The 13,395-nt window shown below is 44.3% G+C and overlaps 1 protein-coding gene and 3 non-coding genes across 4 annotated transcripts; 1 reads left to right on the plus strand and 3 right to left on the minus strand.

The window, feature by feature from the left end:
• Nucleotides 1–726: 726 nt before the first annotated feature.
• TRNAD-GUC (transfer RNA aspartic acid (anticodon GUC)) lies at nt 727–799 on the minus strand. The gene has a single exon. It is a non-coding gene; the product is annotated as a tRNA-Asp (tRNA).
• A 3,584-nt stretch (nt 800–4,383) lies between these two features.
• Nucleotides 4,384–5,385, plus strand: LOC149668004 (uncharacterized). Its single transcript, XM_089840934.1, has one exon. It carries the CDS (start codon nt 4,384–4,386, stop codon nt 5,383–5,385), a length of 1,002 nt encoding a protein of 333 aa, XP_089697060.1.
• Nucleotides 5,386–9,662: 4,277 nt separating this feature from the next.
• Nucleotides 9,663–9,735, minus strand: TRNAD-GUC (transfer RNA aspartic acid (anticodon GUC)). The gene has a single exon. It is a non-coding gene; the product is annotated as a tRNA-Asp (tRNA).
• Nucleotides 9,736–11,131: 1,396 nt separating this feature from the next.
• Nucleotides 11,132–11,204, minus strand: TRNAD-GUC (transfer RNA aspartic acid (anticodon GUC)). Its single transcript has one exon. It is a non-coding gene; the product is annotated as a tRNA-Asp (tRNA).
• Nucleotides 11,205–13,395: the final 2,191 nt, after the last annotated feature.

A 13,395-nucleotide genomic window follows, 5' to 3' on the forward strand; every position in this document is an offset into this window, starting at 1 on the left:
GATGGGCTAGAACCTCCAACCTATAGGTTAACAGCCGAACGCGCTAACCATTGAGCCACGGAAGCTCAGAAATTAAATGGTTGTCAGGTATTGATGAAAAGTTACGACTTTTCAAGCTACATCTGAGACCCCACAAAACCTCTCTCGTTTGGGCTCGAACCACCAACCTTTCGGTTAACAGCTGAACGCGCTGACCATTGCGCCACTGAAGCCCAAAAATTAAATGTTCGTCAGGTATTGTAGAAAAACTCCGACATTTTACGTTACATCTGAGACGTCACAACACTTCTCCCGGATGGGCTCGAACCACCAACCTATTGGTTAATAGCCGAACGCGCTAACCATTGCGCCACTGAAGCCCAAAAATTAAATTTTCGTCAGGTATTGCGGAAAAACTTTGGCTATTTACGTTACATTTGAGATCCAAAAACACCGCTCCCGGGTGGGCTCGAACCACCAAGCTATTGGTTAACAGCCGAACGCGCTAACCATTGAGCCACGAAAGATCAGAAAATAAATGGTTATCACGTATTATGGAAAAAGTTTGACTTTTCACGCTTCATCTGAGACCTCACAACACCTCTCCCGGGTGGGCTCGAATACCAACCTTTCGATTAACAGCTGAACGCGCTAACCATTGCGCCACGGAAGCCCAAAAATTAAATTTTCGTCAGGTATTGAGGTAAAACTATGACTTTTTACTTCACATACGAGACCTCACAACCCCGCTCCCGGATGGGATCGAACCACCAACCTTTCGATTGACAGCCGAACGCGCTAACCATTGAGCCACGGAAGCTCAGAAATTAAATGGTTGTCACGTATTGTGGAAAAGTTTTGACTTTTTACGCTACATCTGAGACCCCACAACACCTCTTCCGGGTGGGCTCGAACCACCAACCTTTCGATTAACAGCTGAACGCGCTAACCATTGCGCCACGGAAGCCCAAAAATTAAATGTTCGTCAGGTATTGTGGAAAAACTCTGACATTTTACGTTACATCTGAGACATCACAACACCGCTCCCGGATGGGCTAGAACCTCCAACCTATAGGTTAACAGCCGAACGCGCTAACCATTGAGCCACGGAAGCTCAGAAATTAAATGGTTGTCAGGTATTGATGAAAAGTTACGACTTTTCAAGCTACATCTGAGACCCCACAAAACCGCTCTCGTTTGGGCTCGAACCACCAACCTTTCGGTTAACAGCTGAACGCGCTGACCATTGCGCCACTGAAGCCCAAAAATTAAACGTTCGTCAGGTATTGTGGAAAAACTCCGACATTTTACGTTACATCTGAGACGTCACAACACTTCTCCCGGATGGGCTCGAACCACCAACCTATTGGTTAATAGCCGAACGCGCTAACCATTGCGCCACTGAAGCCCAAAAATTAAATTTTCGTCAGGTATTGAGGTAAAACTTTGACTTTTTACTTCACATCTGAGGCCTCACAACACCGCTCCCGGATGGGCTCGAACCACCAACTTTTCGGTTAACAGCCGAACGCGCTAACCATTGAGCCACGAAAGATCAGAAAATAAATGGTTATCACGTATTATGGAAAAAGTTTGACTTTTCACGCTTCATCTGAGACCTCACAACACCTCTCCCGGGTGGGCTCGAATACCAACCTTTCGATTAACAGCTGAACGCGCTAACCATTGCGCCACGGAAGCCCAAAAATTAAATGCTCGTCAGGTATTGTGGAAAAACTCTGACATTTTACGTTACATCTGAGACGTCACAACACCGCTCTCGGGAGGGCTCGAACCACCAACCTTTCGGTTAACAGCTGAACGCGCTGACCATTGCGCCACTGAAGCCCAAAAATTAAATTTTCGTCAGGTATTGAGGTAAAACCTTGTCTTTTTACTTCACATCTGAGACCTCACAACACCGCTCCCGGATGGGCTCGAACCACCAACCTTTCGGTTAACAGCCGAACGCGCTAACCATTCGCCACGGACGCCCAAAAATTAAATGGTCGTCGGGTATTGTGGAAAAACTTTGGCTATTTACGTTACATTTGAGATCCAAAAACACCGCTCCCGTGTGGGCTCGAACCACCAACCTATTGGTTAACAGCCGAACGCGCTAACCATTGAGCCACGGAAGATCAGAAATTAAATGGTTGTCACGTATTGTGGAAAAGTTTTGACTTTTAACGCTACGTCTGAGACCCCACAACACCTCTTCCGGGTGGGCTCGAACCACCAACCTTTCGATTAAGTGCTCGACGCGCTAAATATTGCGCCACGGAAGGCCAAAAATTAAATGTTCGTCAGGTATTGTGGAAAAACTCTGACATTTTACGTAACATCTGAGACGTCACAACACCGCTCCCGGATGGGCTCGAACCACCAACCTTTCGGTTAACAGCCGAACGCGCTAGCCATTGCGCCACGGACGCCCAAAAATTAAATGGTTGTCAGGTTTTGTTGAAAAGTTACGACTTTTCACGCTACATCTGAGACCCCACAAAACCTCTCTTTTGGGCTCGAACCACCAACCTTTCGGTTAACAGCTGAACGCGCTAACCATTGCGCCACGGAAGCCCAAAAATTAAATGGTCGTCAGGTATTGTGGAAAAACTTTGGCCATTTACGTTACATTTGAGATCCAAAAACACCGCTCCCGGGTGGGCTCGAACCACCAAGCTATTGGTTAACAGCCGAACGCGCTAACCATTGAGCCACGAAAGATCAGAAAATAAATGGTTATCACGTATTATGGAAAACGTTTGACTTTTCACGCTACATCTGAGACCTCACAACACCTCTCCCGGGTGGGCTCGAACCACCAACCTTTCGATTAACAGCTGAACGCGCTAACCATTGCGCCACGGAAGCCCAAAAAATAAATGCTCGTCAGGTATTGAGGTAAAACTTTGACTTTTTACTTCACATCCGAGACCTCACAACACCGCTCCCGGATGGGCTCGAACCACCAACCTTTCGATTAACAGCCGAACGCGCTAACCATTGAGCCACGGAAGCTCAGAAATTAAATGGTTGTCACGTATTGTGGAAAAGTTTTGGCTTTTTACGCTACATCTGAGACCCCACATCACCTCTTCCGGGTGGGCTCGAACCACCAACCTTTCGATTAACAGCTGAACGCGCTAACCATTGCGCCACGGAAGCCCAAAAAATAAATGTTCGTCAGGTATTGTGGAAAAACTCTGACATTTTACGTTACATCTGAGACATCACAACACCGCTCCCGGATGGGCTAGAACCACCAACCTATTGGTTAACAGCCGAACGCGCTAACCATTGAGCCACGGAAGCTCAGAAATTAAATGGTTGTCAGGTATTGTTGAAAAGTTACGACTTTTCACGCTACATCTGAGACCCCACAAAACCTCTCTCGTTTGGGCTCGAACCACCAACCTTTCGGTTAACAGCTGAACGCGCTGACCATTGCGCCACTGAAGCCCAAAAAAAATGGTCGTCAGGTATTGCGGAAAAACTTTGGCTATTTACGTTACATTTGAGATCCAAAAACACCGCTCCCCGGTGGGCTCGAACCACCAACCTTTCGGTTAACAGCCGAACGCGCTAACCATTGCGCCACGGACGCCCAAAAAAAATGGTCGTCAGGTATTGCGGAAAAACTTTGGCTATTTACGTTACATTTGAGATCCAAAAACACCGCTCCCGGGTGGGCTCGAACCACCAAGCTATTAGTTAACAGCCGAACGCGCTAACCATTGAGCCACGAAAGATCAGAAAATAAATGGTTATCACGTATTATGGAAAAAGTTTGACTTTTCACGCTTCATCTGAGACCTCACAACACCTCTCGCGGGTGGGCTCGAACCACCAACCTTTCGATTAACAGCTGAACGCGCTAACAATTGCGCCACGCAAGCCCAAAAATTAAATGTTCGTCAGGTATTGTGGAAAAACTCTGACATTTTACGTTACATCTGAGACGTCACAACACTTCTCCCGGATAGGCTCGAACCACCAACCAATTGGTTAACAGCCGAACGCGCTAACCATTGAGCCACAGAAGCTCAGAAATTAAATGGTTGTTAGGTTTTGTGGATAAGTGTGACATTATGCTTTGTATTATTAGTAGGCCAGTTTATGAACAGCCCCATATTAGCTTAATGTCTATTATTTATCTAATCTCTCTTGTATAAAAAGGCCCCCTCTCTGTGTTAAAAATTCAGTCTATCTCGGACCTCGATCATGTATAAATCATTGTAAATAAAACCATAGTTTTAAAGTATCAACTCCTGTGTAGTCGTACAAACACACAACATGGTGTCAGAAGTTCGTTAATGTGGTATTTAGTCGCGCGATATCACGGTTAGCTTTAATTCGTTAATCAGTAATCGACTAGATTTGCGGTCTACCTCGACACGGAAAATGCAGAACGCCGCAGCCTTTCAAGTGCAACCGCCTTGCCAATTCAACTTTTCGAATTCCAATGAGTGGCCCCGATGGAGGAGGAGGTTCGAGAGATTCAGATCCGCGTCCGGTCTTAGTTCCAAGACAGGAGAGGAACAAGTCAACGCGTTAATATACATGATGGGCGACAAAGCTGATGACGTATTCTTGTCATTTACGTTTCCCACCGATGCAGAGAAGTCTGACTTCAATGTCGTTATGAATAAATTCGAAGGACATTTCATTCTCCGGAGGAACGTTATCTACGAGCGAGCAACCTTCAACTCACGAGTTCAGCAAGATGGCGAACCGGTAGAAGAGTTTATCACCGCGTGTCGAGCCCAGATTGAGAAATGTGCCTACGGAACTCTCCAAGACGAATTGCTGAGAGACCGAATAGTAGTCTGGGTGCGAGACAAAGCCCTGTCGGAAAAAATGCAATTAGACGGAAACCTTACACTGGAGAAAGCGATCTCAACCGCCCGCCATGCCGAAGAAGTTCGCCGACAACAACAAGAATTAAACGCAGGAAGTTATAAAAACGGAACTCCGGCTGTTGTCGAAAAGCTTGGCTCTCGAAACACCTCTCAGACGAAGGAGAACAGGCGACCAAGAGCAACTCATCCTTCAAGACCAATTCAACGCGATCAAAAGGTTACTTCAGATACCTGCAAGAAATGCGGAATATTCGAGAAACACAATCGAGAGCGATGCCCAGCATATAGAGCAGTTTGCAGGAAGTGTAAGAAGATTGGCCGCTACGAGCGTGTGTGTCAAAGGTCAACCACCAACTACAATCGTGAGGTCACATCGCAAATGATCTCTGTGGATGAAGATGACTCAACGCCAATGGATACGTTCTTGGGAAAAGTCAGCAGCGACGAGATACAAGATCGTTGGATGTTAAACATTAGGATTAATGCAAAACAAGTTCAATTCAAGATAGATACCGGCGCGGACGTTTGCGTATTACCAGACTAGCTATACAAGGCGAAATTTCAAGACTTAGCACTGAATAAATCTGACCGACGTCTGTTTGGACCAGGGAAGACCTTGATTAACTGCAAAGGTTTCATTGAAGCCTACCTGTCAAGTAGAGATACCACCATCCATGACAAGGTCTATGTCATCGACCAATTGCAAGTTCCACTTCTAAGCCTCAGAGCAAGTGAAGACCTGAAAATAGTTCAAAGAATCGATGAGCTGCAACTCACGGAGACGAGTATAAGACCAAAGGACCATTATCCTCAACTATTTACCGGCTTAGGACGAGTCAAACGAAGCTACAAACTGAAGCTGAAACCGAACGCAGTACCGTATGCAGTGACGACTCCACGTCGAGTTGCGATTCCTTTGATGTCACAAGTCGAAGCTGAATTGAAACGAATGGTGGACTTGGGAGTAATCCGGAGAGTCGAGGACCCCACAGACTGGTGCGCTCCCATGGTGGTCGTGAGAAAGGATTCTGGCGAATTAAGGATATGCGTGGATTATACGCAACTGAATAACTACGTACAACGTGAACGGTACCAGATACCGGCTGTAGACCATACGCTTGGACGACTGGCTGGAGCCGAGATCTTCTCAAAACTTGATTGTAATTCCGGTTATTGGCAGATACCGCTACATCCGGACTCCATATTACTAACGACTTTCATGACGCCATTTGGAAGATATTGCTGCAATTGCCTGCCCTTTGGTTTAACATCTGCATCCGAGCACTACCAAAGCCAAATGTCTTCGTATATTGAAGGCGTCAAGAACACAGTTTGTCATCAGGACGACATTCTAGTATGGGGCAAGGACATGGCCGAACATGATGAAAACCTAAAGGAAGTTCTCGAAAGATTGAAAGACCAAGGAGTCACGCTCAATGAAAGGAAATGCCTCTTTGGAGTCAAAAGGATCAAGTTTTTGGGGCACGTAATAGACAGTGCCGGGATCAGTCCAGACGAGGAGAAGGTTCGAGCCATAGTCGAGATGAAATCACCATCTGATGTCGCAGAGCTACGTCGTCTATTAGGAATGGTAAATTATCTTGGAAAGTTCATTCCCCGAATGGCCGAGCAGCTTAAACCACTAAGTAGTCTATTGAGCACCAAGAACAGCTGGATTTGGGGCCCAAGTCAAGAAATGGCCTTCAAATACCTCAAGACGACGCTCACAAGCAAGCCTGTTTTGGGTATCTTCGATCTGAGGAAGCCAACAGTAGTATCCGCCGATGCGTCAAGCTATGGGATTGGAGCAATACTTCGACAAGAACAAGCCAATGGAACTTACAAAGTCATTGCCTATGCCTCGAAGACGTTATCCTCGACAGAACAACGCTATGCGCAGATCGAGAAGGAGGCGTATGCATTAACGTGGGCATGCCAGCGATTTGAGGATTTCATAACGGGTATAACAATAAAGCTAGAAACTGATCATCAGCCCCTTGTTTCCATATTGCATTCGAAACAACTGGACGATTTATCTCCGAGACTGCAAAGGCTACGTCTACGCATGATGCGATACTCGTACACGGTCTCCTACGTGCCTGGAAAATCCTTAGTTGCCGCTGATACATTGTCTAGAGCTCCGTTGATAGACGTTGACGACAACGAGCTACAACAAGAAATTTCTGCTCACGTACAGTTAGTAATGATGAACCTACCCACTACAGATCCAAAGCTTGCGGAAATTCTTCATAAACAACAGGAAGATGCTACATGCAGAACATTACAACGTTATCTCGAACATGGATGGCCGGAGAAAAAACGCGTACACCGTAGTTGTAATGACTACTTCAGCTACAGGCATGAAATCACCATCCAAGACGGAATCATCATGAAAGGCAGCAGACTGCTCATTCCAAGTTCCATGCGTCCAGAAATAATGGATCGAATTCATCAAGGTCACATGGGAATCGTCAAATGTCGAGAAAGAGCCAAACAATCCGTCTGGTGGCCTGGAATTTCACGGGAAATCGAAGATAAGGTGAAAAGATGCGAACGATGACTCAAAGAATCAGTCAACTTTCATGAGCCCTTAAAGCCAACAAGCTTACCCGAACGACCATGGCAAGCAGTTGCCATAGATATGCTACATCATGGGGGAAAATGGTACCTGGTCATGATGGACTACTACTCAAAATATCTGGAATTGGCTCGAATGAAAGATCAAACTACAAAAACTGTCATCGAGCTCATCGAAGATATATTTGCACGACACGGAATTCCAGAGGTGGTCCGCAGCGATAATGGAACTAATTTATCAGCGACAAGAACCTTGGAATTCATCGCATTCTCCAAGAAATATGGATTTCGATCTCTCACGAGCAGCCCAAGATATCCTCAAAGTAATGGGTTCGCAGAAGCAGCAGTAAAGACAGCGAAATCCATTTTAAAGAAATCTGACAACATCCCTTTGGCACTCTTGGCGTACCGATCTACACCGACGTCCAATGGTTTCAGTCCAGCACAAATGCTTTTGAGTCGCCATCTCCGAACAACATTCCCATTACCGTCAAACATGCTTGTCCCGACGATCTTATCAGCAGAACGTATCAAAGAAACATCACTAACGCAGAAAAAAAATCAAACTAAATTACGACCAACGCCATAGAGTCAGAGAGCTACACAAATTAGATCTTGGGAAAAGGGTATGGATAACCGATTTACGCAAAGAAGGAACCGTTGTCGAGAAAGCAGAGGAGCCCCGATCATATATAATCGAGACGTCTAAAGGAAGGATTCGAAGAAACCGGTTCCATCTAGTTCCCCTACCGGACAGTCATCAAAATCACGGAATCAAGTCTTTCACTCCGGAATCAAGTATTGGCCCAGAGGACGTCATAGATCCACCAAACATCATTGATCGAGAGGAACCTGTCTCTGAGCCAGCCCACGACAATCATCCATGCAATGCTGAAAACATTCAAGATACCGACAGAGAGAACTTGCGAGCTGATCCATCTGAGTCCAATACCACGAGGTCACCGGAAAGTACGAATAAGAGAAAGACAAGAAGCAAATTGCCAAAAGACTACAAAGGGACAGTAACACGATCCGGAAGAATCTCAAAGCCATCGACTAAGTTAAATTTATAAAACGCATTCTTATTTGTATAAAAAAAGGGGATGTGACATTATGCTTTGTATTATTAGTAGGCCAGTTTATGAACAGCCCCATATTAGCTTAATGTCTATTATTTATCTAATCTCTCGTGTATAAAAAGGCCCCCTCTCTGTGTTAAAAATTCAGTCTATCTCGGACCTCGATCATGTATAAATCATTGTAAATAAAACCATAGTTTTAAAGTATCAACTCCTGTGTAGTCGTACAAACACACAACAATAAGTTATGACTTTTTACGTTACATCTGAGACCCTACAACACCTCTCCCAGGTGGGCTCGAACCACCATCCTTTCGGTTAACAGCCGAACGCGCTAACCATTGCGCCATGGAAGCCCAAAAATTAAATGGTAGTCAGGTATTGTGGAAAAACTTTGGCTTTCTACGTTACATTTGAGATCACACAACACCGCTCCCGGGTGGGCTCGAACCACCAACCTTTCGATAAACAGCTGGACGCGCTAATTATTGCGCCACGGAAGCCCAAAAATTAAATGTTCGTCAGGTATTGTGGAAAAACTCTGACATTTTACGTAACATCTGAGACGTCACAACACCGCTCCCGGATGGGCTCGAACCACCAACCTTTCGGTTAACAGCCGAACGCGCTAACCATTGCGCCACGGACGCCCAAAAATTAAATGGTTGTCAGGTATTGTTGAAAAGTTACGACTTTTCACGCTACATCTGAGACCCCACAAATCCTCTCTCGTTTGGGCTCGAACCACCAACCTTTCGGTTAACAGCTGAACGCACTAACCATTGCGCCACGGAAGCCCAAAAATTAAATGGTCGTCAGGTATTGTAGAAAAACTTTGGCTATTTACGTTACATTTGAGATCCAAAAACACCGCTCCCGGGTGGGCTCGAACCACCAAGCTATTGGTTAACAGCCGAACGCGCTAACCATTGAGCCACGAAAGATCAGAAAATAAATGGTTATCACGTATTATGGAAAAAGTTTGACTTTTCACGCTACATCTGAGACCTCACAACACCTCTCCCGGGTGGGCTCGAACCACCAACCTTTCGATTAACAGCTGAACGCGCTAACCATTGCGCCACGGAAGCCCAAAAATTAAATTTTCGTCAGGTATTGAGGTAAAACTATGACTTTTTACTTCACATCCGAGACCTCACAACACCGCTCCCGGATGGGATCGAACCACCAACCTTTCGATTGACAGCCGAACGCGCTAACCATTGAGCCACGGAAGCTCAGAAATTAAATGGTTGTCACGTATTGTGGAAAAGTTTTGACTTTTTACGCTACATCTGAGACCCCACAACACCTCTTCCGGGTGGGCTCGAACCACCAACCTTTCGATTAAAAGCTGAACGCGCTAACCATTGCGCCACGGAAGCCCAAAAATTAAATGTTCGTCAGGTATTGTGGAAAAACTCTGACATTTTACGTTACATCTGAGACATCACAACACCGCTCCCGGATGGGCTAGAACCTCCAACCTATAGGTTAACAGCCGAACGCGCTAACCATTGAGCCACGGAAGCTCAGAAATTGAATGGTTGTCAGGTATTGATGAAAAGTTACGACTTTTCAAGCTACATCTGAGACCCCACAAAACCTCTCTCGTTTGGGCTCGAACCACCAACCTTTCGGTTAACAGCTGAACGCGCTGACCATTGCGCCACTGAAGCCCAAAAATTAAATGTTCGTCAGGTATTGTGGAAAAACTCCGACATTTTACGTTACATCTGAGACGTCACAACACTTCTCCCGGATGGGCTCGAACCACCAACCTATTGGTTAATAGCCGAACGCGCTAACCATTGCGCCACTGAAGCCCAAAAATTAAATTTTCGTCAGGTATTGAGGTAAAACTTTGACTTTTTACTTCACATCCGAGACCTCACAACACCGCTCCCGGATGGGCTCGAACCACCAACCTTTCGATTAACAGCCGAACGCGCTAACCATTGAGCCTCGGAAGCTCAGAAATTAAATGGTTGTCACGTATTGTGGAAAAGTTTTGACTTTTTACGCTACATCTGAGACCCCACATCACCTCTTCCGGGTGGGCTCGAACCACCAACCTTTCGATTAACAGCTGAACGCGCTAACCATTGCGCCACGGAAGCCCAAAAATTAAATGTTCGTCAGGTATTGTGGAAAAACTCTGACATTTTACGTTACATCTGAGACCCCACAACACCTCTTCCGGTGGGCTCGAACCACCAACCTTTCGATTAAGTGCTCGACGCGCTAATTATTGCGCCACGGAAGGCCAAAAATTAAATGTTCGTCAGGTATTGTGGAAAAACTCTGACATTTTACGTAACATCTGAGACGTCACAACACCGCTCCCGGATGGGCTCGAACCACCAACCTTTCGGTTAACAGCCGAACGCGCTAGCCATTGCGCCACGGAAGCCCAAAAATTAAATGCTCGTCAGGTATTGTGGAAAAACTCTGACATTTTACGTTACATCTGAGACGTCACAACACCGCTCCCGGGAGGGCTCGAACCACCAACCTTTCGGTTAACAGCTGAACGCGCTGACCATTGCGCCACTGAAGCCCAAAAATTAAATTTTCGTCAGGTATTGAGGTAAAACTTTGACTTTTTACTTCACATCCGAGACCTCACAACACCGCTCCCGGATGGGCTCGAACCACCAACCTTTCGATTGACAGCCGAACGCGCTAACCATTGAGCCACGGAAGCTCAGAAATTAAATGGTTGTCACGTATTGTGGAAAAGTTTTGACATTTTACGTTACATCTGAGACCCCACAACACCTCTTCCGGGCGGGCTCGAACCACCAACCCTTCGATTAACAGCTGATTGCGCTAACCATTGCGCCACGGAAGCCCAAAAGTTAAATGTTCGTCAGGTGTTGTGGAAAAACTCTGACATTTTACGTTACATCTGAGACGTCACAACACCGCTCCCGGGAGGGCTCGAACCACCAACCTTTCGGTTAACAGCTGAACGCGCTAACCATTCGCCACGGACGCCCAAAAATTAAATGGTCGTCAGGTATTGTGGAAAAACTTTGGCTATTTACGTTACATTTGAGATCCAAAAACACCGCTCCCGGGTGGGCTCGAACCACCAACCTATTGGTTAACAGCCGAACGCGCTAACCATTGAGCCACGGAAGATCAGAAATTAAATGGTTGTCACGTATTGTGGAAAAGTTTTGACTTTTAACGCTACATCTGAGACCCCACAACACCTCTTCCGGGTGGGCTCAAACCACCAACCTTTCGATTAAGAGCTGGACGCGCTAATTACTGCGCCACGGAAGCCCAAAAATTAAATGTTCGTCAGGTATTGTGGAAAAACTCTGACATTTTACGTAACATCTGAGACGTCACAACACCGCTCTCGGATGGGCTCGAACCACCAACCTTTCGGTTAACAGCCGAACGCGCTAGCCATTGCGCCACGGACGCCCAAAAATTAAATGGTTGTCAGGTATTGTTGAAAAGTTACGACTTTTCACGCTACATCTGAGACCCCACAAATCCTCTCTCGTTTGGGCTCGAACCACCAACCTTTCGGTTAACAAATGAACGCACTAACCATTGCGCCACGGAAGCCCAAAAATTAAATGGTCGTCAGGTATTGTAGAAAAACTTTGGCTATTTACGTTACATTTGAGATCCAAAATTACAAAAATAATGGTTTCAGTGGCTATATTTGAAAACAGTGAACAAATACTCAAAATGTTTTTCTTAGGTCGAGTTACGTCGATTGTGAAAATGTTATTAATAATCGAGGTACATTTTTATTTATTGTTCAATCGAGATGAAATCACTTTTATTGAGTGTTTTGTAGGGAATTAAGTTGAATTCGGTCAAAAATCTCTCCAGAAAAAAATGCATTCAAAAAAGTACCGAAAAAATCGCATGTTTTTTTTCTTCAAGATACAAAATCCGTGACAACGATTTCTTATTTAAAATTGAATTTTAACAGTTTGTTGAATGAATATCGTTACATTTGCTTGAATTAACGCAAAAATTACAAAAATAATGGTTTCAGTGGTTATATTTGAAAACAGTGAACAAATACTCAAAATGTTTTTCTTAGGCCGAGTTACGTCGATTTTGAAAATGTTATTAAAAATCGAGGTACATTTTTATTTATTGTTCAATCGAGATGAAATCACTTTCAATGAGTGTTTTATAGGGAATTAAGCTGAATTCGGTCAAAAATTTCTCCAGAAAAAATGCATTCAAAAAAGTACCGAAAAAATCGCATGTTTTTCTTCTTCAAGATACAAAATCCGTGACAACGATTTCTTATTGAAAAATTTAATTTTAACAGTTTTTTGGTTGAATATCGTTACATTTGCTTGAATTAAAGCAAAAAGCATAAAAATAATGGTTTCAGTGAACATATTTGAAAATAGTGAAGAAATACTCAAAGTAAGCTTCTTTGGCCGTGAAACGTCGATTTTGAAAATGTTATTAAAAATCGAGGTAAATTTTTAATTATTGTTCAATCGAGATGAAATCACTTTCAATGAGTGTTTTATAGGGAATTAAGCTGAATTCGGTCAAACATTTCTCCTGAAAAAAATGCATTCAAAAAAGTACCGAAAAAATCGCATGTTTTTTTTCTTCAAGATACAAAATCCGTGACAACGATTTCTTATTTAAAATTGAATTTTAACAGTTTGTTAAATGAATATCGTTACATTTGCTTGAATTAAAGCAAAAAGTATAAAAATAATGGTTTCAGTGGTTATTTTTGAAAATAGTGAAGAAATACTCAAAATATGCTTCTTTGGCCGTGAAACGTCGATTTTGAAAATGTTATTAAAAATCGAGGTACATTTTTATTTATTGTTCAATCGAGATGAAATCACTTTTATTGAGTGTTTTATAGGGAATTAAGCTGAATTTGG

This window comes from Phalangium opilio, unplaced genomic scaffold, assembly GCF_054372755.1.
Source record: "Phalangium opilio isolate 3A_F unplaced genomic scaffold, DU_Popi_V2 ptg000056l_1, whole genome shotgun sequence".
Lineage (NCBI taxonomy): Eukaryota > Metazoa > Arthropoda > Arachnida > Opiliones > Phalangiidae > Phalangium > Phalangium opilio.

Excerpts from the sequence above, each read along its gene's own strand:
- LOC149668004 (XM_089840934.1), top strand. The coding sequence starts at position 4,384 with ATGCAGAACGCCGCAGCCTTTCAAGTGCAACCGCCTTGCCAATTCAAC.